Source organism: Sphaeramia orbicularis, unplaced genomic scaffold (genome assembly GCF_902148855.1).
Source record: "Sphaeramia orbicularis unplaced genomic scaffold, fSphaOr1.1, whole genome shotgun sequence".
In the NCBI taxonomy this organism is placed as follows: domain Eukaryota; kingdom Metazoa; phylum Chordata; class Actinopteri; order Kurtiformes; family Apogonidae; genus Sphaeramia; species Sphaeramia orbicularis.
The window spans coordinates 214,247-242,119 of NW_021941461.1; the positions used below are offsets into that span (position 1 = coordinate 214,247).

Genomic DNA, 27,873 nt, shown 5'->3' on the forward strand with positions numbered 1-27,873 from the left:
TATGAGTGGATGAGTTCAGTTCTCCTCCAGTGAGTGTCCCGCCCACTTGTACTGTCTGTGTTCATAGTCAGTGTGTTGTCTGTGTTCCTCTGCCGCCCTCTGCTGTTCAAACTGGGTAGGACGCCTTTAAAGTCCACTGTCCTACAGCAGACCGTCAGCTGACACAGGAAAAGACACACTGTCCACTTCAAGACTGTCCACTGTCTGGACTGACTCCAACACAGACTCTGACTCACACTACCCAGACTAGACCCAGGTGTAGGTCTACCACAGCAGACTAGACCCAGGTGTAGGTCTACCATAGCAGACTAGACCCAGGTGTAGGTCTACCACAGCAGACTAGACCCAGGTGTAGGTCTACCATAGCAGACTAGACCCAGGTGTAGGTCTACCATAGCAGACTAGACCCAGGTGTAGGTCTACCATAGCAGACTAGACCCAGGTGTAGGTCTACCACAGCAGACTAGACCCAGGTGTAGGTCTACCACAGCAGACTAGACCCAGGTGTAGGTCTACCATAGCAGACTAGACCCAGGTGTAGGTCTACCACAGCAGACTAAACCCAGGTGTAGGTCTACCACAGCAGACTAGACCCAGGTGTAGGTCTACCACAGCAGACTAGACCCAGGTGTAGGTCTACCACACCAGACTAGACCCAGGTGTAGGACATAGTGGACAGGACCCTCTGTACCCAGTCTGGAATGCAGGTCCAGGGTCCAGATGGGAGACACCCCTGAAGGTGATTCAGAACAAACAGGTCCGGATCCTGGTGGACTTCCAGATCCAGACTGAGCAGATGGTGATGTCCATTCATCCTGACAGAGTGAAGGATGAGAACCATCAGAACAAAAGAACAGAACAAGGAGAAAGACCAAGAACTGAAAGAGGAGAACAGTGGGACCAGTAGGGAGGGGGGGGGCACTAGGGGCAGTGACCCCCCAACTGACAGGATGGAACCAGCAGATACCAGGAACCACATCAGAGATCTGAGTCCGACAGAACAGTCCGAGGAACAGAGAAGAACCAGAACAGAACTGTTGGAGTCCCACTGACAGCCATGATCATGTGACCCTGAGCTCAGGCTCTGGGGTTATTTTGGGGTTCAGCTGTCATCGAGGCCGTCCCCAGGCCCCTCCCCCTGCCCCTCCCCCTGCTCCTCCCCCTGCTCCTCCTCCTCCCTCTGCTCCTGCTCGTGCTCCTCCTGCTCCTCCTCTCTGTCTCCTCTCCTTCACTGATCCTGGTAAGACACCTTTTCTTTTCCTCTTTGTGTAAATCTTCCACCTGTTTGTCTTTTGACCTTTGACCTTTGTGATTTTCTTCACTGGTTTATTTCTCTGTTAATAGGCCAGACCGGGTTTATTTACAGACAATAGACCAGACCGGGTTTATTTACAGACAATAGACCAGACCGGGTTTATTTACAGACAATAGACCAGACCGGGTTTACTTACAGACAATAGACCAGACCGCGTTTACTTACAGACAATAGACCAGACCGCGTTTACTTACAGACAATAGACCAGACCGCGTTTAAGAGGTTAAAATGTGTACAATATACTCACCTGGACAGCAGAGGGTTAAAGTGTGTATAATATACTCACCTGGGTACCAGAGGGTTAAAGTGTGTATAATATACTCACCTGGGTACCAGAGGGTTAAAGTGTGTATAATATACTCACCTGGGTACCAGAGGGTTAAAGTGTGTATAATATACTCACCTGGGTACCAGAGGGTTAAAGTGTGTATAATATACTCACCTGGGTACCAGAGGGTTAAAGTGTGTATAATATACTCACCTGGGTACCAGAGGGTTAAAGTGTGTATAATATACTCACCTGGACAGCAGAGGGTTAAAGTGTGTATAATATACTCACCTGGGTACCAGAGGGTTAAAGTGTGTATAATATACTCACCTGGGTACCAGAGGGTTAAAGTGTGTATAATATACTCACCTGGGTACCAGAGGGTTAAAGTGTGTATAATATACTCACCTGGGTACCAGAGGGTTAAAGTGTGTATAATATACTCACCTGGGTACCAGAGGGTAAACTCATAGTGTTGCTGTTTCCATCATGGCTGCTGTTGCCCAACATTCTTCGTTGTCGCTGCTATAAATAATCTGCTGTGTCACATCCAAACCATGTGTCTGTTTTAGAGTCAGAGTTAAACCCAGACCTTAGACCAGTCCCACTGAACCCAGGGTTAGGGCTGAACCCTGGGCCGTACTGGACTGGGTCCACTTAGGTGTTTTAGTGCTGTTTTGCGTTTGCTTGTTGACCTTTTTGACAGGAAACACATTCTTCTTCTTATCGTCTGGGTTTGGGTTTGTTCCACGTTCTTCCATCTTCTGCTGCTTTCACTGGTGTTAACTGAAGATCAAACTCCTGTGTGTTCCTGTTCGGTCAGAGCAGACTGCTGTTCCCTCATACAAACATTCTGTACTTTCGGTGGTGTGTGTGTGTGTGTGTGTGTGTTTATCAGGATGTTGTTTCTGTTTATTTGGATGCAGTTCACAGTTTAAAGTTTAAGGGGGAGGGGCTAAGATGTTGCTCAACAGAGTGGGTGGGGCTTAACTGAGCTACATTATACAGGACCAACTACACACACACACAAACCTCTGTGTGTGTGTGTGTGTGTGTGTGTGTATGACCATAATAGACAGTCTGACCATATTAGTGTGCACTCAGAATAGCGGAGGATGGACAGGTGTGTGTCTGTCGGGGGGGGGGGGGGGGGGGGGGGGGGGGGGGGCAGGAGGTTAATTTTAACTCCACACATGGCAGAATGGAATGTGGTGCTGGAGCTGTTGGAGAAAACACTGTTAGCTGGTATGAGGAAACGTCCAACACTTGAATGTCTCATTAAATCCCTGTGATACATTTACTGACACTGGGAATTATGACCACTCTGGTTAATACAGCTGCTTCTGTTAGTCACCACAGACACATTTGACAGCACCATTACTATTACACATAACCTGACCAAAACTAACCTGACTAAAACTAACCTGACCAAAACTAACCTGACTAAAACTAACCTGACCAAAACTAACCTGACTAAAACTAACCTGACCAAAACTAACCTGACCAAAACTAACCTGACTAAAACTAACCTGACTAAAACTAACCTGACCAAACTAACCTGACTAAAACTAACCTGACTAAAACTAACCTGACCAAAACTAACCTGACTAAAACTAACCTGACTAAAACTAACCTGACCAAAACTAACCTGACTAAAACTAACCTGACCAAAACTAACCTGACCAAAACTAACCTGACTAAAACTAACCTGACCAAAACTAACCTGACTAAAACTAACCTGACTAAAACTAACCTGACTAAAACTAACCTGACTAAAACTAACCTGACCAAAACTAACCTGACTAAAACTAACCTGACCAAAACTAACCTGACTAAAACTAACCTGACTAAAACTAACCTGACCAAAACTAACCTGACCAAAACTAACCTGACTAAAACTAACCTGACCAAAACTAACCTGACTAAAACTAACCTGACTAAAACTAACCTACAAAACTAACCGACCAAAACGAACCCTGACTAAAACTAACCTGACCAAAACTAACCTGACCAAACTAACCTGACTAAAACTAACCTGACCAAAACTAACCTGACTAAACTAACTGACTAAAACTAACCTGACCAAAACTAACCTGACTAAAACTAACCTGACTAAAACTAACCTGACTAAAACTAACCTGACCAAAACTAACCTGACTAAAACTAACCTGACCAAAACTAACCTGACCAAAACTAACCTGACTAAAACTAACCTGACCAAAACTAACCTGACCAAAACTAACCTGACCAAAACTAACCTGACTAAAACTAACCGGACTAAAACTAACCTGACTAAAACTAACCTGCCTCATGATGGTCTAAACCCAGATCACAGCCACATGTCCTTGTACACAGTTGAACGTCCTGTCCACTGTTGAACGTCTTGTCCACAGTTGAACGTCCTGTCCACTGTTGAACGTCTTGTCCACTGTTGAACGTCCTGTCCACTGTTGAACGTCTTGTCCACTGTTGAACGTCCTGTCCACTGTTGAACGTCTTGTCCACTGTTGAATGTCCTTGTCCACAGTTGAACGTCCTGTCCACAGTTGAACGTCCTGTCCACAGTTGCACGTCCACAGTTGAACGTCCTGTCCACAGTTGCACGTCCACTGTTGAACGTCTTGTCCACAGTTGCACGTCCACTGTTGAACGTCTTGTCCACAGTTGCACGTCCACTGTTGAACGTCTTGTCCCTGTGTGTGTCTCCTTCAGTTTGAGGATGGAGGCTTCAGTCAAAGCAGCTGAGGTCCTGGTGCCCCCCCAGGCTGAGGTGGCGGCCCCCTCCCTGGACTCTGATGACGTAGTTCATGCGGCGGCAGCTTCGTCTGTGACCTTTGACCCCATGGACGAGTTCAGGCGGCGTCTGGATGACATCATCAGCGGATACGGCTCTGCTGCCAACGGGCTCCTGGAGAAACAGGTAGGTCACATGACCTCCACCTGAAGCAGGTGAGCAGGTGAAGGTGCACCTGAACTCAGACCTCTGATGTTTTCATCAGAGGCTGGTGGAAGCAGAGATGGAAAAGAAGATGGAGGAGGAGACACGAGAAGACACAGCTGTTACCATGGAGACGGGTAGGACACAAGAGGACACTGAGGATCAGTAACAGCATTAGTGCCACTTTAGTCAGATGATGAGGTATGAGGTCTACATGAGGTCCACATGAGGTCCACATAAGGTCCATTTGAGGTCCATGTGAGGTACACATGAGGTCCATATGAGGTCCACATGAGGTCCATATGAGGTCCACATGAGGTCCATATGAGGTCCACATGAGGCCCATATGAGGTCCACATGAGGTCCACATAAGGTCCACATGAGGGCCACATGAGGTCCATATGAGGTCCACATGAGGTCCATATGAGGTCCACATGAGGTTCATATGAGGTCAACATGAGGTCCATATGAGGTCCACATGAGGTCCACATGAGGTCCATATGAGGTCCATATGAGGTCCACATGAGGTTCATATGAGGTCAACATGAGGTCCATATGAGGTCCACATGAGGTCCACATGAGGCCCACCTGTGTCATGTTCTTTATGTCTCCAGAGATCTCGTGCATCATGCAAAGCCTGCACAGACTGTCTACTCCAGAGGAGAAACTGAAACATCTGGTCCAGAAACACGCTGAGATGGTGAGGACACACCCAGGGACCTGATCTACTAACAGGACACCCAGGGACCTGATCTACTAACAGGACACCCAGGGACCTGATCTACGGGGCTTAGGCTCACAACCATTCTGTTCTGATCACAGCAACATTTATGGAACGACCCAAGAACAAATAATACAGACGTGTGTTCTACCCACAATGCCACAGTAGAACTTGTAGACGTTCTAGTGGCTGATGGGGGTCCAGTCCCAGTCTTCAGTACCTTCTCTGACTAAACTCCTCCATCGGTTAATTTACATCTAAACCTAAAACCTCTTTAAACAGGGCGGTCTCCCAGACTTTGACCTTTGACCTGGTGTCATCTGAGGTGATCACCTGTGACACGTACATTCAAAGCAAAGCACATTAGCGCTGGTTTATTCCTTTTGTGATCAGGCCCACAGTGTGGATGAATGTGGTGGATGTGAACACGTGTTCATGTTGCTTCGTGTCCAGGTTGCGTTGAGGCGTCAGGATGAGAAGAAGCTGAGTTCTCTGCAGCAGAACTTCAACCTCCTTCTGGACGAGAGGAAGCATCTTCAAGTGGAGCAATGTCACAGCGTCGCAGCTCGAAGTCAGCTGGAGGTTCTGTGTCGAGATCTGCAGTCGCACTACAACGTCCTGAAGGTAGGAACCCCACACACACACACACACACACACACACACACACACACACACACACACACACACACACAGACCTTCAACAGTGTCAGTGTTTAGGAAGTTCTGTTGTGAAGTTGAAGACAGGTCCTAAAGCTCCTCCTCAGACTACATCAGGAACCTTTGTCATGTCTGATTTTCTGTTGATAAAGTCTTCAACAGTTTTCTGGAACAGGTTTCATTCACAGCTGTGTCTGTTGGGACTCACATCCACCTCCAACCTTCTGTTTCAGGCCCATTCAACTGGAGCCTCAGGTCTTCAGGTGTTCAGATGTTTGACCTTTGATAATAGATTTCATGTGGATTTTACAGTAAAAACTAGTCCAGAAAAAGATTCACGTTCAATGAGTCGTTATTTCTTAACTATTCATGACAAATGGATCCAATTTCCTGGAGTTTTTCCAAAGTTGAATTTGTCCTTTACTTCTGTTGGAGCTCCACCAGCTCTGGTCCACACAGTTGGAGTGGTCCTGGTGCTTGTCCACAGTAAAGAACATCTGTTGCCTTTGTGTGGGACGTCGTAGATCTGCCGGATTCAAAGTATTTCTCGGATTTTCTGGTTTCTGTGGAATCCTTCATGTACGATGCCTTTTAAACACCCTTCCGTTCATACATTTCCCATCATCCCCCTGTCGCAGGCGGAGGCTGTCCAGCGTTGCCGGGACGACGAGGAAAAGAGGAACGAGATCACGGACCACTTTCAGAACATGTTGAAGGAGATCCAGGACCAGATCGAGCAGCACGACTCCAGAAACCAGAAGCTCTGCCACGAAAACACCAGCTTGACCAACAAACTGGAGAGTCTGATGAGCCAGTGTGAGCTGAGGGAGGAGGTGAGCTCCAAGGTCAAAGGTCAAAAGGTCCACGTCCACTCACACCCACCACAAACAAAGTTCAGGTTCAGTAAAGTCCAGTTGACAGATATTACATTTACTGGACGGGGAACCTCCGTAGAGTCATGAGGAAGACCAAGAAGAGCCTCAGTCTGACGGGTTCTCATGGTCCACAGGTCCACATTGGGTTCACATCGGGTTCACATCAGCTTCACATCAGGTTCACATAAAACCTCCTCCTGGTTCAGGTTCTTACAGACTCACCTGAAGAACCTGAAGTCATGGTGTTCCACAGCAGTAGACCACTTGGGTCCAACTCTTCTCATGGGGATCCCTGGCAGGAGCCTCCAGAGGCTCCAGTACCTCCAGAGCAGGGTTGCCAGGACCCTGATGGGGGTTAGGGTTAGACCCTGATGGGGGTTAGGGTTAGGGTTAGACCCTGATGACCCACACTCGGTCCTTCATGGCCTGGGGACATGTTGGATCTCATTGGGTCCTGTTCACTGTAGTTTTTCTGGTTTTCTTCAGAGTTTAGAGAAGATCAACAGACACCGTGACCTTCAGCTGAAACTGAGCGAGGCCAAACTTCAACAGGCCAACGCCCTGTTGGCTGAAGCTGAGGAGAAACACAAGAGGGAGAAGGAATATGTGAGTTCACACATCTACATGAAACAGATCTAGATCATCAGATAAACTCTGGCTGTCTGCTGCCCCCCCCCCCCAGATAAGAGGAAGACTGTACTAGTTTTTATTTATTATTTCTATAGACTTTATTAGTGTATATTTAGTATATCTTTAATATATATTTCTGAGTGTCTATATTTCTAGTGCATATATTTTAGAGTGTAAATATTTCTAGTGTATATATTTCTAGTGTATATATTACTAGTTTAAATATTTCTAGTGTATATATTTTAGACTATATATTTCTAGTGTATATATTTTAGAGTGTATATTTCTAGTGTATATATTTTAGAGTGTATATATTTCTAGTGTATATATTTTAGAGTGTATATATTTCTTGTGTATATATTACTAGTTTAAATATTTCTAGTGTATATATTTTAGACTATATATTTCTAGTGTATATATTTTAGTATATATATTTCTAGTGTATATATTTTGGAGTGTATATATTTCTAGTGTATATATTTTAGTGTATATATTTCTTGTGTATATATTACTAGTTTAAATATTTCTAGTGTATATATTTTAGACAATATATTTCTAGTATATATATTTCTAGTGTATATATTTTAGTGTATATATTTCTTGTGTATATATTACTAGTTTAAATATTTCTAGTGTATATATTTTAGTGTATATATTTCTTGTGTATATATTACTAGTTTAAATATTTCTAGTGTATATATTTTAGACTATATATTTCTAGTATATATATTTCTAGTGTATATATTTTAGTGTATATATTTCTGTGTATATATTTGTTTGTGTATATAGTGACGTGTGCTGCTGACACTCGTCTGTAGTCGTAGGATTTGGTTCTTCCTAATGTTAACTCTTTTGTCATCTCTGTCGTAGTTGTTAATGGAGGCTATTGACAAAACAAAGAAATGCTTCGCTCTGAAGGAGGAGGAGCTGTCCATGAAGAAGAAGGTAAAGAGCGTTTGTCCGGCCGTCAGTAACTGTGTGTGTGTTCTTCTCTTCTGACCAGTTACTGGTTCAGGCCGCTGAGTGGAAACTGCAGGCTCAGACTTTCAGAGAGCAGGGGACTGGGATGGAGGCGCAGGTGAATATTCAGACCCCCTAAAACTAAAGACCACCAGGACCAAGACCAGGACCACCAGGACCAAGACCACCAGGACAAAGACCCAGACCACCAACTCAACTTAAAGACCACCAGACTTTCAGAGAGCAGGGGACTGGGATCAGTGTTGTAGTCTGGTTTATTCTAGTGGGTATACGCAGATTTTTGCCCTCCCAGCTTCGTACACCCCTGTCCTGGACCAACATCTGCCTCCACACCACCCCTCCCACACCCTGCACCACCCCTCCCACACCCCGCACCACCCCTCCCACACCCCTGCACCACCCCTCCCACACCCCGCACCACCCCTCCCACACCCCGCACCACCCCTCCCACACCCCGCACCACCCCTCCCACACCCCGCACCACCCCTCCCACACCCTGCACCATCCCTATCACCTGTTGTTCCAATAGACCACCAGGACCCAGACCCAGACCCAGACCCAGACCACTGACTCAACTTAAAGACCACCAGACTATCAGAGAGCAGGGGACTGGGATGGAGGCTCAGGGGAAGATTCACTACCAGACCCCCTCATGTCCATCTGTCCTCACGTCCGTCTGTTCTCACGTCCGTCTGTTCTCACGTCCGTCTGTCCTCACGTCCGTCTGTCCTCACGTCCGTCTGTCCTCACGTCCGTCTGTCCTCACGTCCGTCTGTCCTCACGTCCGTCTGTCCTTCTGTTTCTCCACAGTTGACTCTTTACTCTCAGAAGTTTGATGAGTTCCAGGAAACTTTGGCCAAAAGCAACGAAATCTACGTGCGTTTCAAGAAGGAGATGGACAACGTATGTGGAGACACAAACATTCAGACACAAACATTCAGACACAAACATTCAGCTGCAGGGTACTTTAAGGGTTAAAGGAGGACGTCTGGGTGTTTAAGGGTTAAAGGTTTGGGTGTTTAAGGGTTAAAGGAGGACGTCTGGGTGTTTAAGGGTTAAAGGTTTGGGTGTTTAAGGGTTAAAGGTGGACGTCTGGGTGTTTAAGGGTTAAAGGTTTGGGTGTTTAAGGGTTAAAGGTTTGGGTGTTTAAGGGTTAAAGGTGGACGTCTGGGTGTTTAAGGGTTAAAGGTTTGGGTGTTTAAGGGTTAAAGGTGGACGTCTGGGTGTTTAAGGGTTAAAGGTGGACGTCTGGGTGTTTAAGGGTTAAAGGTGGACGTCTGGGTGTTTAAGGGGAAATTTTCCATGTTGTCTTGGTGAACTTGTCATGTTCTTGGCTTCTTCCTCCAGATGTCTGAGAAGATGAAGAAAATGGACAAAGAGTCCAATCTGTGGAAGACAAGGTTCGAGAACTGTAACAAGGCGCTGACGGACATGATCGAAGAGGTACGAAGGAAATCAGACGTGGATCTGTGGAAAAGTGTGTGTAGAACCAGTATTTAGTGAAATGGATCCACAAACAGAACCATGGTTCCCCTTGGCTGGAACCGGAACATCATGTCCATCCTTCCACCATCTGTCAGTGAATCTAACATCTGTCTGTCCAACACTATGTCCACAACCTTCAGCACCTGCAGGAGCATTAACCCCATCACTAGAACCAAATACGGTCACCTACTGTGGGGTCGGACACATCCATTTATTCAATAACAACAATTTCAACTAAGAATTTAAGAAAAAGTTCACTTCAGCAATAAAAGAGTAAAGCCATCTAATCTAGTGGACATGTGGACGTCTGACCTGGTGGACATGTGGACATCTGACCTGGTGGACATGTGGACATCTGACCTAGTGGACATGTGGACATCTGACCTGGTGGACATGTGAACATCTGACCTAGTGGACATGTGGACATCTGGCCTAGTGGACGTGTGGACATCTGACCTGGTGGACATGTGAACATCTGACCTAGTGGACATGTGGACATCTGGCCTAGTGGACGTGTGGACATCTGACCTGGTGGACATGTGAACATCTGACCTAGTGGACATCTGGCCTAGTGGACATGTGGACATCTGACCTGGTGGACATGTGAACATCTGGCCTAGTGGACATGTGGACATCTGACCTGGTGGACATGTGAACATCTGGCCTAGTGGACATGTGGACATCTGACCTGGTAGACATGTGGACATCTGACCTAGTGGACATGTGGACATCTGACCTGGTGGACATGTGGACATCTGACCTAGTGGACATGTGGACATCTGACCTGGTGGACATGTGGACATCTGGCCTAGTGGACATGTGGACATCTGACCTGGTGGACATGTGAACATCTGACCTAGTGGACATCTGGCCTAGTGGACATGTGGACATCTGACCTGGTGGACATGTGGACATCTGACCTAGTGGACATGTGAACATCTGGCTTAGTGGACATGTGGACATCTGACCTGGTAGACATGTGGACATCTGACCTAGTGGACATGTGGACATCTGACCTGGTGGACATGTGGACATCTGACCTAGTGGACATGTGGACATCTGGCCGAGTGGGCATGTGGACATCTGGCCTGGTGGACATGTGGACATCTGCCTGTGGACATGTGACATCTGACCTAGTGGACATGTGGACATCTGACCTGTGGACATGTGGACATCTGACCTGTGGACATGTGGACATCTGCCTAGTGGACATGTGGACATCTGACCTGGTGGACATGTGAACCATCTGACCTAGTGGACATGTGGACATCTGGTCCTGGAGACATGTGGACATCTGACCTGGTGGACATGTGGACATCTGACCTGGTGGACATGTGGACATCTGACCTAGTGGACATGTGGACATCTGACCTGGTGGACATGTGGACGTTTGACCTGGTGGACATGTGAACATCTGGCCTAGTGGACATGTGGACATCTGACCTGGTGGACATGTGAACATCTGACCTAGTGGACATGTGGACATCTGGCCTAGTGGACGTGTGGACATCTGACCTGGTGGACATGTGAACATCTGACCTAGTGGACATGTGGACATCTGGCCTAGTGGACGTGTGGACATCTGACCTGGTGGACATGTGAACATCTGACCTAGTGGACATCTGGCCTAGTGGACATGTGGACATCTGACCTGGTGGACATGTGAACATCTGGCCTAGTGGACATGTGGACATCTGACCTGGTGGACATGTGAACATCTGGCCTAGTGGACATGTGGACATCTGACCTGGTAGACATGTGGACATCTGACCTAGTGGACATGTGGACATCTGACCTGGTGGACATGTGGACATCTGACCTAGTGGACATGTGGACATCTGACCTGGTGGACATGTGGACATCTGGCCTAGTGGACATGTGGACATCTGACCTGGTGGACATGTGAACATCTGACCTAGTGGACATCTGGCCTAGTGGACATGTGGACATCTGACCTGGTGGACATGTGAACATCTGGCCTAGTGGACATGTGGACATCTGACCTGGTGGACATGTGAACATCTGGCTTAGTGGACATGTGGACATCTGACCTGGTAGACATGTGGACATCTGACCTAGTGGACATGTGGACATCTGACCTGGTGGACATGTGGACATCTGACCTAGTGGACATGTGGACATCTGGCCTAGTGGACATGTGGACATCTGGCCTGGTGGACATGTGGACATCTGGCCTAGTGGACATGTGGACATCTGACCTAGTGGACATGTGGACATCTGACCTGGTGGACATGTGGACATCTGACCTAGTGGACATGTGGACATCTGGCCTAGTGGACATGTGGACATCTGACCTGGTGGACATGTGAACATCTGACCTAGTGGACATGTGGACATCTGGCCTAGTGGACATGTGGACATCTGACCTGGTGGACATGTGAACATCTGACCTAGTGGACATGTGGACATCTGGCCTAGTGGACGTGTGGACATCTGACCTGGTGGACATGTGAACATCTGACCTAGTGGACATCTGGCCTAGTGGACATGTGGACATCTGACCTGGTGGACATGTGAACATCTGGCCTAGTGGACATGTGGACATCTGACCTGGTGGACATGTGAACATCTGGCCTAGTGGACATGTGGACATCTGACCTGGTAGACATGTGGACATCTGACCTAGTGGACATGTGGACATCTGACCTTGTGGACATGTGGACATCTGACCTAGTGGACATGTGGACATCTGACCTGGTGGACATGTGGACATCTGGCCTAGTGGACATGTGGACATCTGACCTGGTGGACATGTGAACATCTGACCTAGTGGACATCTGGCCTAGTGGACATGTGGACATCTGACCTGGTGGACATGTGAACATCTGGCCTAGTGGACATGTGGACATCTGACCTGGTGGACATGTGAACATCTGGCTTAGTGGACATGTGGACATCTGACCTGGTAGACATGTGGACATCTGACCTAGTGGACATGTGGACATCTGACCTGGTGGACATGTGGACATCTGACCTAGTGGACATGTGGACATCTGGCCTAGTGGACATGTGGACATCTGGCCTGGTGGACATGTGGACATCTGGCCTAGTGGACATGTGGACATCTGACCTAGTGGACATGTGGACATCTGACCTGGTGGACATGTGGACATCTGACCTAGTGGACATGTGGACATCTGGCCTAGTGGACATGTGGACATCTGACCTGGTGGACATGTGAACATCTGACCTAGTGGACATGTGGACATCTGGCCTAGTGGACATGTGGACATCTGACCTGGTGGACATGTGAACATCTGACCTAGTGGACATCTGGCCTAGTGGACATGTGGACATCTGACCTGGTGGACATGTGAACATCTGACCTGGTGGACATGTGAACATCTGGCCTAGTGGACATGTGGACATCTGACCTGGTAGACATGTGGACATCTGACCTAGTGGACATGTGGACATCTGACCTGGTGGACATGTGGACATCTGACCTAGTGGACATGTGGACATCTGACCTGGTGGACATGTGGACATCTGACCTAGTGGACATGTGGACATCTGGCCTAGTGGACATGTGGACATCTGGCCTGGTGGACATGTGGACATCTGACCTGGTGTTTCTTGGTCCACTGGACAGTTGAAGGCTTGTTTTCCACAGATAATAGTGTTTAAACGCTGTAGAAGTTGAAATCATCTTCAGCTCTTCCTGTTTGGTCCAAACTCTCGCAGCTAACTCGTACCACATCTGTTTCTTTTCCAGCGAAATGAGCGAAGCCAAGAGTACGACCTGTTCGTCCTGAAGATCCAGCGGCTGGAAAAGCTGTGTCGAGCTCTTCAGGACGAGAGGAAAGTCCTTTACGACAAGATCAAAGACGTCCGCCGAAGTGGCACCAACATCCCGTCCAAGCTGGAAGGTCCGTCCGATCCAGACGGCGTCCCCGACAAACCCTACGGCCTGACCGAGGACGAGGTCCAGGAACTGGAGCAGCTGCAGAAGGACGACCCGGTCCTCACCCGGGACATGGCTCGACTGAAGGAGGAACAGGCCAAGCTGCAGGAGTTCGCCGCCACGCTGCTGGACGGTCCTGCCGAAGACGAAGAGGACGATGACCAGGAACGTTTAGACTTGGAAGAAGATGTGGTGGCCTCTGCTTTTGCCAAGTTTACCAGCAAAGCTCAGAACAAAGAGGTTTCTGAGCAGGAGGACCTGAAACCAGAGATCCAGCAGGAAGTGAAAGCTGTGAAGACGGTGTCCTTCTCAGAAACACTGACCACCATTGAAATCCCACCAGTGGAAGAAGCAAAAGCAGAAGCAGAGAAGGTGGAGACGCAGGCGGACGTCAGAGAAGACAAACCGGTTGAAACAGAAAAACCAAAACCTGAGGTGGAAAAAGCTGAAACACAGATCCAAACCAAAGACCAACCAGAAGCAGAGCTGAAGAGCCAGAAGAATCCTGTGATCACAGCAGAACCTGAGAACATCAGCCCTGAATGTCCAACAGCTCCAAAACCAGAGACTGCCGAGGCCAAACCAGTGGTCCCAGTTAAAGATGAGAAGACAGAACCAGTACAGAAACCAGAAGAAGCAGCTCCAGAGTCTGAGAACACAGCAAAAAGCACCGACACCTCCAAGAAGCAAACACCAAAGAAGAAGAAGAAGAGGACGGGTAGAGTCTGAGAACACACCCTAAACCACCGACTCCTCCAAGAAGGAAACACCAAAGAAGAAGAAGAAGCATCTGAACGCCACCTGAACCTGTCGACATGAGCGAGTGTGTCCTTTGTAAAGTTGAACCTCTTTAGTTTGTCCACCAGGTGGAGCTGAAACATCGTCTCTGTCCTTTTGTCCAGTGTCACCAAATGAGAACGGACGAATGAAACGACTGTTTTGTAGTTTGACGAGTTTATTGGTCTGAAACACGACGAAACATCAAACCAATGTGTGTGAATAAAGAGTTTCTGACAGTTGTTTTGTTTGACTTTGGTTCATTTGTCCTGGTCTTTGTCTTCTTCTATAGAATATTGAGCATAGGTGTGTGGTCAGAGCTCCACCTGCTGGTGACACCTGGGCCAATCCCAATTCACCCTATGGCCCCTCCCCTTTAACCCTAGTTCTAAGGGGTAGTGGTTGAAATGGTCCAACCCTTCCAGACCTGTTCTGTCCTCATCAGTCATTGATGTCACTATAAACAGATGTTGGAACTCTGTTTGGGACAGAATCCTCCATGTGGTCAGCAGCTGGAACTGTCTGTGTTCCATGGACGTCCGTTTACCACCATCAAACACAAAGCACCGCACTAATGCCATCTGGAACACACTGGAACCACATTAAAGGGACGATCACATGCTTCAGTCGTTTGTGTTTCAGTAAATCTGTCCGTGTGTGTGTTTCTTTTTTCACTGCTGCTGTTTGTGTTTACCTCCATCTGACTCATGAGTGGAACTGAATTATGGGGCATTTATCAGACCCCTGGGTTTGGAGGGTAAAACAGCCCCTCCCCCTTAGCCCCTCCCATCCGACTCATCAAGAATTAGGACATGCCTACCCCTTCTGGTGAACATGCAAAATGGAGTATAATAATAACAACAATCATAATAATAACAATAACAAGAAAAGCACTCGGAGACCACCGGCCTCCGCCAAGACAGACCCCCCCCCCCCCCGATCACCACCAAAATGTAATCATTTCTTCCTTGTGCCAGTATCAACATTTCCTGAAAATTTCATGAAAATCCATCCATAACTTTTTGAGTTATCTGGCTAACAAACAAACAAACACGCACGCACACAAAGTGATCACAATACCTCCTGGTGGAGGTAGTAACATACATGCAACCTGTAAACATTCCAGAACATGGAATGTTCTCACACACCTTTTGAGCAGAACTACTGTGTGATTGGCCAGTTATTGGAAGTGGGCGGGGTCAATGTGAAAAGCGGAGGACATCCCTGGACATCACCTTTAGATTGAAAAAAAAAAACAGCAGAAGCAAAGTCTCATGTCACGTCTTATCGCCTTCCTTTTATCCGGGTCCAGGTCTGGGTCTGGTTCTAGGGGGGTGGGGGCAGCAGATGGAGCCCAGACAGCCCCCTCCCTCACCTGCTCTTCCAGGTGAACCCTGATTGGTTCCTAGACCACACATAGAACCTGTCCATCGTGTCCTGAGTCGGACTGAGGTCTCCTCCTGGACGGACACGCCCCTAACCCCTCCTCCTGGACAGACACACCCCTAAACCCTCCCCCTGGATGGACACACCCCTAACCCCTCCTCCTGAATGGACACACCCCTCCCAAGGGAGGAGTCCAGGAGGCGTCCTCACTACATGAACCTCCTCCACTGGTTCCTCTGAACGTGGAGGAACAGCGGCTCTACTCTGAGTCCCGCCCACATGTCCCAGCTCCCCCCCTGTCTCTGCACCTGAGCCCGCCCACCCTCCTGTCAGTCTTGTCCATGTGACCTGGTTCTGTGGGTCAGAGTTCAGGACCACAGCTGAGGCTCACAACGCACATCCACCGCTTCATCTACAGCTTCTGCACCACAATGGACCAATGGAGTGTCCGCATCACTGTAGACTCCGCCCCCATCCACCTGTCGACCTCCTACTCCACCCTACCCTCACGACTGAATAGGATTCAGAGGTACTTAGCTCCTCCCCCTGATGGCAGTAATCCCAAAACCTGATGGTGGACGCCAGAGGTGAGAAGAGCCAATGGTCTTAAGGAGGAGGTCTAAAGGGGCGGGGCAGTGGGTCTGTGGAAGCAGCTGATTGGGCCCGGTGGGCCTAACGGTACGTGGCCTTAGCCATCGCTGAGGTGAAGACTCGGGCGTGGGTCCTGCCCTAGGGGGAGGAGCTTAAGTATCTCTGGATCTGGTTCACGAGTGCAGGTAGAAGCAAAGTGTGAATTTTCAAACTGTTTTCCAGTTTCCAGATGGAATGAAGTTCAGATTAAGCACCTGTTTGGAGTGTTGACGTTAAATGATCCCAAAAAAAGATGAAAAAATACAGTAAAATACGCAGATGACTTTTCCATCAAATGGAGTCACATAACAAATACAGCGAAGTAGAAAATAAGGTTTTATTGATACAAGCATCTTTGAATTTGAACAAAGGAGAAAAAAAATATCCAAAACATAAGAAAACCCAGAGAAGCAGTCCAGTCCTGTCCACCAAACGAAGGTGAGCACATGTTCGTAGAAGCTCTGAGGCCCTGGGACGTCCCACTGCTCTGCATCATCTCACCTGGACTGTTCAGATGAATGTAGTGTCTGTTTCCCATGATGCTCTTGGTGCTTGTGTTGCACCTCATTGGATCCATGATGTCGGTCCGATGGATTAGACAGGATGTGAAGCTCCGCCCCCTGCCGGTCGACTAGGAGCTGACGCCACTGAATAGATCTGAAGACGCTGTAAAGCAGACGACTGCATGAGCCTGAACCGCTGGAATGGGGGCGGGGGGGGGGGGGTTAGGATTCATGAAATAAATGGGGGGGGTCACCTGTGCTGGTCTTGATCCGACTCTCCGACAGCGTTACAAACAGGCCGCTCTTCTCTACAGGCTCAGAGGTCACGAGGGCGTGGCCTGAGCCCACCTCACAGGTCAGGACCATGATGGGACCCTTCCCCGCCTTCAGGTGGATCTGGATACTGTCCTACAGCAACACACACACACACACACACACACACACACACACACACACAGTCCAACCAGTCTGTAACCACGGTAACAAAACCTGTCCACCTCATCCAACACTGAAATATGAACTTTGGATCTGTGTCCACATGACCCCACCCCAGAGAGGGAGAGACATACAGAAAGAGAGAGAGAGAGACAGGCAGAGAAAGAGAGACAGAGACAGACAGAGAGACAGGCAGAGAAAGAGAGAGAGAGAGAGAGACAGGCAGAGAGAAAGAGAGAGACAGAGAGAGAGAGCAAGAAACATACAGAGAGAGAAAGACAGAGAGAAAGACAGAGAGAGAGAGAGAGAGAGAGAGAGAGAGAGAGAGAGAGAGAGAGAGAGAGAGAAAGAGACAGACAGAGACAGACAGACAGTTTTCAGTTCCTGTATGAATAAAGGTGTGATTAATGAGTCAGAGTGATGGAACTGAACCTGGTTTGGTTTGTGGAGACTTAGATCAGAGTGTCAGAGGCTGTTGTTTGTTTGTTTACCTCTGTAGGTGCAGGAACCTCCAGCTTTGTTTCCTCTGGCGCTTTGACAGCGATAACCGTCTGCTCCTGGAAGGTTCTGAGTCGCCGGACGTCGTTATGAGTCACATATGCCAACGTAAACCGAGTTAAGGACCAACGTCACAGTGTGAATGGATGGTACTGAACCCAAACCACAAACCCCAGGGTTAGGGCTAGGGTCAGGGTTAGGGTCAGGGTTAGGGCTAGGGTTAGGGTCAGGGCTAGGGTCAGGGTTAGGGCTAGGGTTAGGGTCAGGGTTAGGGTCAGGGTTAGGGTCAGGGTTAGGGTTAGGGTTAGGGTTAGGGTCAGGGTTAGGGTTAGGGCTAGGGTCAGGGTCAGGGTCAGGGTTAGGGTTAGGGTTAGGGTTAGGGCTAGGGTCAGGGTCAGGGTTAGGGTTAGGGCTAGGGTCAGGGTTAGGGTCAGGGTTAGGGCTAGGGTCAGGGTCAGGGTAGGGCTAGGGTCAGGGTTAGGGTCAGGGCTAGGGTTAGGGTTAGGGCTAGGGTCAGGGTCAGGGTTAGGGTTAGGGTTAGGTTAGGGCTAGGGTCAGGGTCAGGGTTAGGGTTAGGGCTAGGGTCAGGGTTAGGGTCAGGGTTAGGGCTAGGGTCAGGGTCAGGGTTAGGGCTAGGGTCAGGGTTAGGGTCAGGGTTAGGGTCAGGGTTAGGGCTAGGGTCAGGGTCAGGGTTAGGGCTAGGGTCAGGGTTAGGGTCAGGGTTAGGGTCAGGGCTAGGGTTAGGGCTAGGGTCAGGGTTAGGGTCAGGGTTAGGGTTAGGGCTAGGGTCGGGGTTAGGGTTAGTCTGGTCGCTGTGAAAGGATATGCAGCGTTTTCCACGTCATCCGTCATGTCAAAGAGCTGCTGAGCACAGCTTTTGATGAGGCCGTCCAACGTGTCCTCCACCAGCTTCAGGTTGTCCAGCTCCGTCTGAAACTTCTGCTGGTTCGTCCACAGGAGAGACGAGATGGGACACTTCCCTCTAGCGACAGGACGGTGGAACCATGGGACGTACAGAAACAGAAGAACAACCAGGAAGAGTTTTGAGACCTTGGATGTGTCCTATCAGTGGTTTTTACAGGTTTGTGGGCAGATGAAACATGGTGTTGACATTAATATGTTCTCACATCCACCCGATCCTGTTGGCCGACTCCTTCTGGATGAGGTTGATGCCGTCTAGGACGTTGGTGATGTCGTAGATTCGACGCTTGCGGGTCTTCAAGCTGGTGACCACCTGTCGAAGGTCCAGAGTCCGATCGGGCGCCGCCAGCAGCAGCTCCAGGAACCGGCGAGTCAGCACCGCCAGGGACACCTCTGAAGGGTAACACCGCAATGACATGACAACACACCACAACAAGGCTACACGCCTTCAGCTCAGTCACATATTCAAACACCATAAACCTGCACTGTTCCTACAGAAAGTCCATGAAAACGCGTCACCTTAAGATTTACCGTTTTACTGGACATGGTCTCCATCAGTCACAACTACATAAATAGTTCCAGTGTCCCTGTATGTCAGCGTCCTGTTCTGTGTGGATCATTTCCCAGTTGAATGTGTGCAGTTGTGCTGTTCTGTCTGTAGGTTCTGTCTCCATGTTCTAGTCCTGTGTTCTGGATGCAGTAGAAGTGGGTGGTACTTTCTCAGTACTTGTATTTTAGATGCTGTCCAGAGGAAGCTACATAAAAAAAATTTGAAATCAATCCGACCAGTAGGTTTGGAGAAGATGTTTGAAGAAATCACTAACAAAGACGACGACAATGAACACAGGAAGTGATGTCATAAATTACAAAGTGGATGGAGAACATTTGGAAGGAGATGACCGGTCCTTCATTCGACCCAAAAAACAAACGTGAACACTGTGAGTTTTGACGAACGCCCAATTATTGAGGAACCTGGACTTTACGAGCACAGCTGAACGTCAACATTTCCAACATGTGTGAGGCCTTTTTCAGTGGCTGTCATGTGAACCGATCATTTCCGTTTGTCCTGTGAACTCCAGCTGATGTGAATGTTCAGATTGAAAACACACACCGTGTCGGTAATGGCCTCGGGGCTGGATCCAGGCTTTCTGCTGCGTTCCGCTGAAAAAAAACACAAACATTAGCTGCTGTTTCAACATTTGTCACCTGGGATTTGTGACGTCACACAGAGGTAGCGTTTCCATGGGAACAGACGGGTTTGTTACCTGGACTTGTCGGCCTCTAGAGGATTTTCTGAAGTTTGTACTGGATCCTATAAAACAGAGACAACAAATGTCGCGTTTCCCCTACATGGTATCGGCTCCGACTCGATTTGACTCAACTCAGCCTTTTTGTGTTTCCGTTACAAAAAATCAGACCAATGGTCCTGTATCTTACCGGCCAAATGAAAAGCTTTGGGAAATGTATCCAGATGCCATTTATTCTCCCCCAGTTCTGTGTATTTATTCTATTACAGAAATAGCCCATGTTTTGGTCATATTCCAATCAGATCTGGAAAAAATTCAAATTCCAACTTGATATCATTGATACTGATTTATTGGATCAATCCACTTCCTATCTGTTATACTGGGAAAATTTTTCAAAGTCGCACCAAATCCAGAATCACATCCGGATCGAAATAATTTCACTAACTTTAGTTGACATCATCATAAAGAAGCTGTATACCAAGTTTGAAGTCAATCGGAATTGTAGTTTTGGAGAAGAAGACGATTGAAATTTTTGTAACGGACGACAGACGACGCCGACGGATGCCGCATGACGACAGTAGCTTATGGCCTGTCGGCCGGTAAGCTAAAAAGGACCTGAAATCTGGTACTAGTTTTTTGGTATCACCTCCACCGAGGTTCCAGGACTGGGGACCAGATACTAAAAGGTGACGCGTAAACACTGCAGACCTCTGATTGGTCAGAGTCGTCTCTGTGACCCGCCCTTTACCAGTAAATCTGTCAGTAGGTGAATCCACATGAGGACAGTCTGTAAAACTACACCATGGTTTGTCCAGGAGGTTCAGACGCAAACATTCAGCAGGAGTTTGACGAGAGAACACGCAACCAGTCAGTTTATCAGCAACTCTGAGCAGACGACATGGAAGTAATGCGCCACATTGCTATGACGACCAGGGACTGGAAAGTGGGTAGTGTCTGTAATGGAAACAGTCTGGAATAGGACCTGGTACCAGAGTGGAGTCGAGCCGAGCTGAGCCGAGCCAGATCCACGTAATGGAAACGTGGCATTAGACAAGGCTTGTCCAGACTATGGTCAGCTCCAAGTAGGGGTGTAAGAAAATATCAGTTCTGCAATATATCGCAGTATTTCATTTCACAATACTGTATCGATATTAAAAGGTACTGTATCGATATTTTTAGGTATTTATTCAATTTTTTTGTTTTTTATATTTTATTTATTCTTATTTCACACTCTTTTATTCAATAATGTTCATTCCTTTGTTGGGATTGAACTAAAATCCTGTTCTGATGTTAGTTCTGAACCAATAGAATCTGAACATTTGAACAGGATCTGAAACTGGAATGTCTGTAAAACAGAATTTCAGTTTGAACACAGGAACATTTTGTGATAGAACATTAGATCCTGTTGGGATCAACTACAAATGTGTTTAGTATTTGTGCAGATTTCTGCTGGAATTCAATTCTTCAAGGAAATAATCATTTAAAAAAAAGACATAAAAAATTGCCTTTTTAACAGTATCATGATATATCGTATGGTGATCCTAATATTGTGATTTGTATCGTATTGCCAGATTCTTGCTGATACCCACTCCTAGCTCCAAGTGGACAGAGTCATGACAGAACTTTACTTCTGATGTGGACATACAGAGATACAGTCAAACTCACTGGATTTACATGGGATTAGTTTTACGTTCAGAACAGAAACAGTATTTGCACTTGGTCCACTTTTGTCTTTCACTGGCAGACGGAGCCGTCGCCGTGACGACGTGTTTTACCAAAAGAAGACGCTCTGACCTGTGGACGGACTTCAGCTACGGCCTGTGGAGTCGTCGACGGAGGCTCCGCAGCATCAGCTTGTCCTCCATCATCTTCGTCTTCATCACAGCCCCCAGGGGCCCACTGGTCCTGCTCCTCAGATGACTCCGCCCCCCAGGCGCCGGTCAGGCCCAGGGGCCCGTCCAGGTACGGGGGCATGATGGGAATGGCGTCGCTGTTGACACCGGCAGTGGAGACGTCCTCCGGCAGGAAGTGGTCTTCACAGATCATGTGGAGATCCGTCGAGTCCTGTTTGTCGGTTTCCCTCAAAGCTGCGAGCCAGACCTGGACATAGATGTCACCGTTAGAATCTGGTTCTGGACCTGGATCTGGATCCTTACTGGGAACTGGTTCTACACCGGTCTGGGCTTTGGCCTCGGACTAAAGGAACATGGATGTATGCATCCATTCCAGCCTCCATCAACCACCCAACCATGACGCACCCAAACCCACCCATAAACCATCATATTTCTGTTTTATTTCTGCTGTAAATGACCAAAAACCCTTTGCTCTTTCAGTTAAATGTGTCTTTTATTTTAAATAAAGCTTTAATCTCATCTTCGGTAGTTTTCATTCTGTTCACTTTTAAAACTCGACTGTACCATCTGGTATTTTGGCACTTTTCTTTTATCATCTTCAAATCCTCCTAATAAAAGTGTGTCAAACTAAAAGCGTAAAAAAAAATCCACCAGGTTTGGAAACTCAAAAATGTTTAACTGTCATATTTCTGATAAAAATCTGACCAATTATTTTATTAAGTCCAAATAAAATAATTGCCTGATCCTCCTGTCAGTCACCTGTTAGTTAGCTAGTCAGGGTTAGTCAGTTAGTTTACTAGTTAGTCCGTTAGTTAATTAGTTAGCTAGTCAGTCAGTTCAGTGTTCATTATCTACACATTAACTGAACCCGTAATTAACTGGTTCAACAACATGAAAACCCGGATTAAAGAGTCCGGACCCGTACCTTGACCCGGGTCGGGTCTTTGGGGAAGGGGAAGAACCTCTTCGGGGGTCGGTTGAGGAGGCTCCGGGGGCCGCGGCTGCTGCTGCTCCGTGGTCCGCTTCCTCCGCCCCGGCGGTTCGGACACCCGGACACGACGCACTTCACCATGGTGCTAAACGGGCTCCGGGCTCGGACGAGGCCCGGTTCTGAGCTGGGGATGTTCACGGAACCCGCTTTGACGCCGCCGTTTGTTTATGTCGTATTCACAAACCGGAAGTAAAGCATTTGTGACCCGGAAGTACAACGATGGAGGGAAAGTGAAAAGCATGAAGGGGGGCAGTGGGCGGGGTTTAGCGCCTCCTACAGTTTACTCCGCATATCTACAGTTTAGGAATAATAACAATAATAACAATAATAATCATAATAACAATAATAAATGTGTTGCAGTTCTACAGACTTTTCCACTGAGTGCGTTCTCTTTTCCCTCCACAGATCAACGTTTGTTACATTTGTCTGAATCTTGAATGGAATTATAGTTTAAATTCCAACAAAATATGAGTCAGTGATCATTCTGTCATGTTCTTAAGTCACATCCTTTAGTCATAGTCTGAAATAAACAACCTGAAAAAAACAACCTGAACATACACTATAAACATATAACCCTAACCCTACACCCTGGACCTCAGTTAGCCTCAGCTTGGCCCTCCACCATGGTTTTCGTTCCAAACATAAACCATTAAACCATTGTTTCCGTTCTACACATCATCATTTTCAACCGTCGTTTTCATTCCAAACATAAACCATCATTTTCGTTCCAAACATAAACAGACTCATTGATTCAACACAGGTTTTATTCAGAGGCAGAGACGCCAACACCAGCATATGATACAAACTCCACAATCAAAGGAAAATCTCACGTAGCAACTGGTGACGGTTAAAATACAGCAGAAATATCAACAGAACTCATGCCATGTGGTTAAAAAAAAAAGAAGTAGTAGTAGTTGTTTAGGAGACGATAGAAGGGGTAAAGGTAGAGAAAGTCAAAGCTGTAGAAAAACCCCTTAACAATGCACCTGTCCAAAGAAAGGCTCATATGTCCACAAAGTGAGGATTCCACAGATGTTCCAATGGTTCTGTAGTTTCTATGTAGAGTCACATGTTAGTGTTGAATCTATACATACATCTGCTTTTCATAGATCTATAAATGCTCTACTTTTCATAGATCTATAAATGCTCTACTTTTCATAGATCTATAGACGCTCTTTCATTGTGCTTTTAGTCCCTTCATCATCTGTCAGAGTCGCTCTGATGTCATCGAAAGCAGAAGTTTACGGAGCTTTGGACGCATGGAGTCAGACACCAGACTCCAAAAAAAAACCCAAACAAACAAAAAACCCCAGATGATTTAAAGGAAAACTCCTCCCACTTAACCCTAACCCAGTTAACCCTAACCCAGTTAACCCTAACCCAGTTAACCCTAACCCAGTTAACCCTAACCCCAGAGACAATAGGTCAACATGTCCATTTCATTAACGATGGTTAAAGTTTAATGATCAGATTTAGGATAGTTCAAACTTTAGTTTAGTTCCAGAATATTCCATGGTTTTTATCTGACATCTCTTAAATTGATGAACTTGTTAAAACTGTCGGGGACTCAAACCCATCGTATTAAATTTAATATTGTAAAGGAATCAAACCGATGGAACGTTCCAGTTTCCTCCTGTTTCTACGTCATTTTCATGATGATTTGTGGACGACCATCTGAAACTTGTGCTTTATTTTTTCTTGGCGCATAGATGTGACCATATTTGGACAAGTGGGTGGGGCTGGACATGACAGTGGTTTCAGAGCTGGATCCTTCTGTGACCTTCAGATTCAGCCTTTGGTGCAGGTCAAGCAGGTTTTGGGTTAGGGTCAGGGTTAGGACAGTACCTGTTAGGGTTAGGGTCAGGGTTAGGACAGTACCTGTTAGGGTCAGGGTTAGGGTTAGGACAGTACCTGTTAGGGTCAGGGTTAGGGTTAGGCCAGTACCTGTCAGGGTAAGGGTCAAAGTTAGGGTTAGGAGAGTACCTGTTAGGGTTAGGGTCAGGGTTAGGACAGTACCTGTTAGGGTTAGGGTCAGGGTTAGGACAGTACCTGTTAGGGTCAGGGTTAGGCCAGTACCTGTCAGGGTAAGGGTCAAAGTTAGGGTTAGGAGAGTACCTGTTAGGGTTAGGGTCAGGGTTATGGTTAGGGTTAGGGCAGTACCTGTCAGGGTAAGGGTTAGGGCAGTACCTGTTAGGGTTAGGGTCAAAGTTAGGGTTAGGACAGTACCTGTTAGGGTTAGGGTTAGGGTCAGGGTTAGGGTTAGGACAGTACCTGTTAGGGTCAAGGTTAGGGTTAGGGCAGTACCTGTCAGGGTCAGGGTTAGGGCAGTACCTGTCAGGGTCAGGGTCAAAGTTAGGGTTAGGACAGTACCTGTTAGGGTTAGGGTCAGGGTTAGGGTTAGGACAGTACCTGTTAGGGTCAGGGTCAGGGTTAGGGTTAGGGCAGTACCTGTCAGGGTAAGGGTTAGGGCAGTACCTGTTAGGGTTAGGATCAAAGTTAGGGTTAGGACAGTACCTGTTAGGGTTAGGGTCAGGGTCAGGGTTAGGACAGTACCTGTTAGGGTCAGGGTTAGGGTTAGGGCAGTACCTGTCAGGGTCAGGGTTAGGGCAGTAGCTGTTAGGTTTAGGGTCAGGTTTAGGGCAGTACCTGTTAGGGTTAGGGCAGTACCTGTTAGGGTTAGGGTCAAAGTTAGGGTTAGGGCAGTACCTGTTAGGGTCAGGGTTAGGGTTAGGGCAGTACCTGTTAGGGTTAGAGCAGTACCTGTTAGGTTTAGGGTCAAGGTTAGGGTAGTACCTGTTAGGGTTAGGGCAGTACCTGTTAGGGTTAGAGCAGTACCTGTTAGGGTTAGGGTCAAAATTAGGGTTAGGGCAGTACCTGTTAGGGTCAGGGTTAGAGTTAGGGCAGTACCTGTTAGGGTTAGGGTCAAAGTTAGGGTTAGGGTAGTACCTGTTAGGGCTAGGGCAGTACCTGTTGCGGCTACTGGGGGAACGGGGTGGGTGTTGTACATCCACCTCTAGGGATGAAAGTCACTAAGCTAACACTACTTTACTGGCCACGCCCACCCAAATGCTACGTAAACGTCACATTTCAGCTACTTGATAAATGCCGACATGTTAATGTCAACTTTGCATAGCCTAACGTATAAACACATTAATTAGCGCTAAATAAGGATATGAAACGCACTTCTGATTCAATGCTAACATTAGCTAATGTAGCTACGTTATCCTAACAGGTTGTGTATTTTCATCAGGGTAAAAGTCAGTAACTTGAACATAATTTAATCCGTTGGATGCTGAAGAAAATCCACCTCAGAGATCCTTTTGGAGCCTCCGGTGGATGTTTGCAGAATTGCAGTTTGGACCCTTTGTCCTTGGGCTCCACTCATTGGGTTAGGATTAGGGTTAGGGCGGAAGTTCTCTAATAAAAGCATGAGCTTGGGTTGTGGTGGGGGAGTTTTCCTTTAAAGTCAACCCGTTCAACTTCCTCTGCTTTCCTTCAAACATCAATCACCAGCACAAAGTCTGGTCACAGTCACCATTTCCACAGACTCCTCCGACAGTTTTTCTTCCTTTTCCACGTGATAATACTTTGACAAACTCCAATAAAGTGCATGCATGATGTCCGGTGTCCAGGAAACCTCCGGTCCAGTCCAGACAGTTCTGCTGGGCTTCTGCTGGATCCGGGTTTCATTCATCTTTTCAATAACAATCAAAGGTAAGAATAGCCTTAAAAAGCACCGCTGGCGCCGCCACCGCCATGGTGTCCGACGTCACATCGGACATTTTTAGACGAATGATTGGAAAGACAAGTGCAATTTACAATGAGGGATGAGGACGTTTGACCCTGTAAGTCCAACCGTCGGCCTTTTACGAAGAAAACTGCGGTCTACCGATCCTCCGAATCCTGCAACGCCTCAAAATCGACAGTAAAAACATCAAAACATGGAAACCCAGGTGTCCCTGTGCAAAGTCCAACATGACAGAACCCGCGTCAGATTCCTCCGACATGATTGTAGTAAAAGGTTTATACAAAACGCAATACATTTATAGTAAAAACATCTATCAACTCTTCTAGGTTTATTCATAAGAAATTGCATATTCCCAAACGTTGTTTTCGTACAGATTGCATCTCATTTCTAAACAAACACTTTAATTATATCGTACCAATATTGCTGACACGTTGTTCTGTTTTCTAGTCGACGTCGATGATTAAAGTAAATTTAAAAATGGCAGATTGTCTCCTACGTTTTCTGTAGCCATTGGTCTTTTCTGCGTCGCTCTTCACACAAACAAACCAAGAAAAAACACGACAGAACAATAAAGCAACTGCATAAAAAAGGGGGATGATGGGGATTTTGCACCGATAAGTTTCCGTGTCCTGATGTTTGAGATCTTTTTTTTTTCTTTTTTTTTTACGAACATTTCCAGTGAGTCCAATGAAGACGTGGTGGTTGAACGTAGATCCACATCCAGACTGATCTCTGCTAACGCTAACCCTTTAACCCGTGACGTCCGGTGGTTCGATGTTTGTCATTAAATGAAAAATGACTCGAGCTTACGATAAATAAATGAATAGATTTACAGCAGAATGTGCATCCATTAGCAGCTCTAAACAGTACATCACATTAGAGTAGGTCAAATGGAAATGTACAAAAGATGATTAGAGGTTCAAACAGTCTGTAAAAGAGAGGCAAGACCAAAATAATAAATTAAAAAGAGAATGGGGGGAGGGGGAGAGAAGGAGGGGGAGAGAGAGAGACAGAAGATGATGAAGGTTCAAACAGTCTGTAAAGAGAGGCAATACCAACAATAAATAAATAAATAAGAGGGAGGGGGAG

At 47.1% G+C, this 27,873-nt stretch overlaps 2 protein-coding genes across 4 annotated transcripts in view; one reads left to right on the top strand and one right to left on the bottom strand.

Annotated features, from left to right (window-relative positions):
* Positions 1-1,221: 1,221 nt before the first annotated feature.
* LOC115415852 (alpha-taxilin-like) lies at positions 1,222-14,876 on the top strand. 3 transcript variants are annotated; one of them, XM_030129503.1, is made up of 11 exons: positions 1,222-1,240; positions 4,296-4,503; positions 4,583-4,658; positions 5,136-5,221; positions 5,696-5,866; positions 6,538-6,732; positions 7,261-7,380; positions 8,275-8,349; positions 9,196-9,288; positions 9,733-9,828; positions 13,607-14,876. In XM_030129503.1, exons 2-11 carry the CDS (start codon positions 4,303-4,305, stop codon positions 14,522-14,524), a joined length of 2,031 nt encoding a protein of 676 aa, XP_029985363.1. In that variant the 5' UTR covers positions 1,222-1,240; positions 4,296-4,302; the 3' UTR covers positions 14,525-14,876. The 3 variants fall into 3 exon arrangements, with proteins under 3 accessions (XP_029985363.1, XP_029985362.1, XP_029985364.1); XM_030129502.1 differs by lacking the exon at positions 1,222-1,240 and having other exon boundaries at positions 4,290-4,503; XM_030129504.1 differs by lacking the exons at positions 1,222-1,240; positions 8,275-8,349 and adding an exon at positions 8,408-8,482 and having other exon boundaries at positions 4,290-4,503.
* Positions 14,877-16,905: 2,029 nt separating this feature from the next.
* The window catches only part of LOC115415850 (myelin transcription factor 1-like protein), a 42,179-nt gene continuing 31,211 nt past the window's right edge, over positions 16,906-27,873 (bottom strand). Inside the window, exons 24-31 of the mRNA XM_030129501.1 lie at positions 21,987-22,292; positions 20,211-20,257; positions 20,057-20,106; positions 19,152-19,338; positions 18,851-19,006; positions 18,018-18,132; positions 17,346-17,499; positions 16,906-17,254 (exon numbers count right to left, since the gene is read on the bottom strand). Of these exons, the coding sequence (XP_029985361.1) occupies positions 17,220-17,254; positions 17,346-17,499; positions 18,018-18,132; positions 18,851-19,006; positions 19,152-19,338; positions 20,057-20,106; positions 20,211-20,257; positions 21,987-22,292 (1,050 nt within the window). The 3' untranslated portion in view covers positions 16,906-17,219. The remainder of the gene's footprint in view (positions 17,255-17,345; positions 17,500-18,017; positions 18,133-18,850; positions 19,007-19,151; positions 19,339-20,056; positions 20,107-20,210; positions 20,258-21,986; positions 22,293-27,873) is intronic.

Excerpts from the sequence above, each read along its gene's own strand:
- LOC115415852 (XM_030129503.1), top strand. The coding sequence starts at position 4,303 with ATGGAGGCTTCAGTCAAAGCAGCTGAGGTCCTGGTGCCCCCCCAGGCT. Across the intron at positions 4,659-5,135 it reads AGCTGTTACCATGGAGACGG|AGATCTCGTGCATCATGCAA; the intron begins GTAGGACACAAG and ends TTATGTCTCCAG. Across the intron at positions 5,222-5,695 it reads TCCAGAAACACGCTGAGATG|GTTGCGTTGAGGCGTCAGGA; the intron begins GTGAGGACACAC and ends CTTCGTGTCCAG.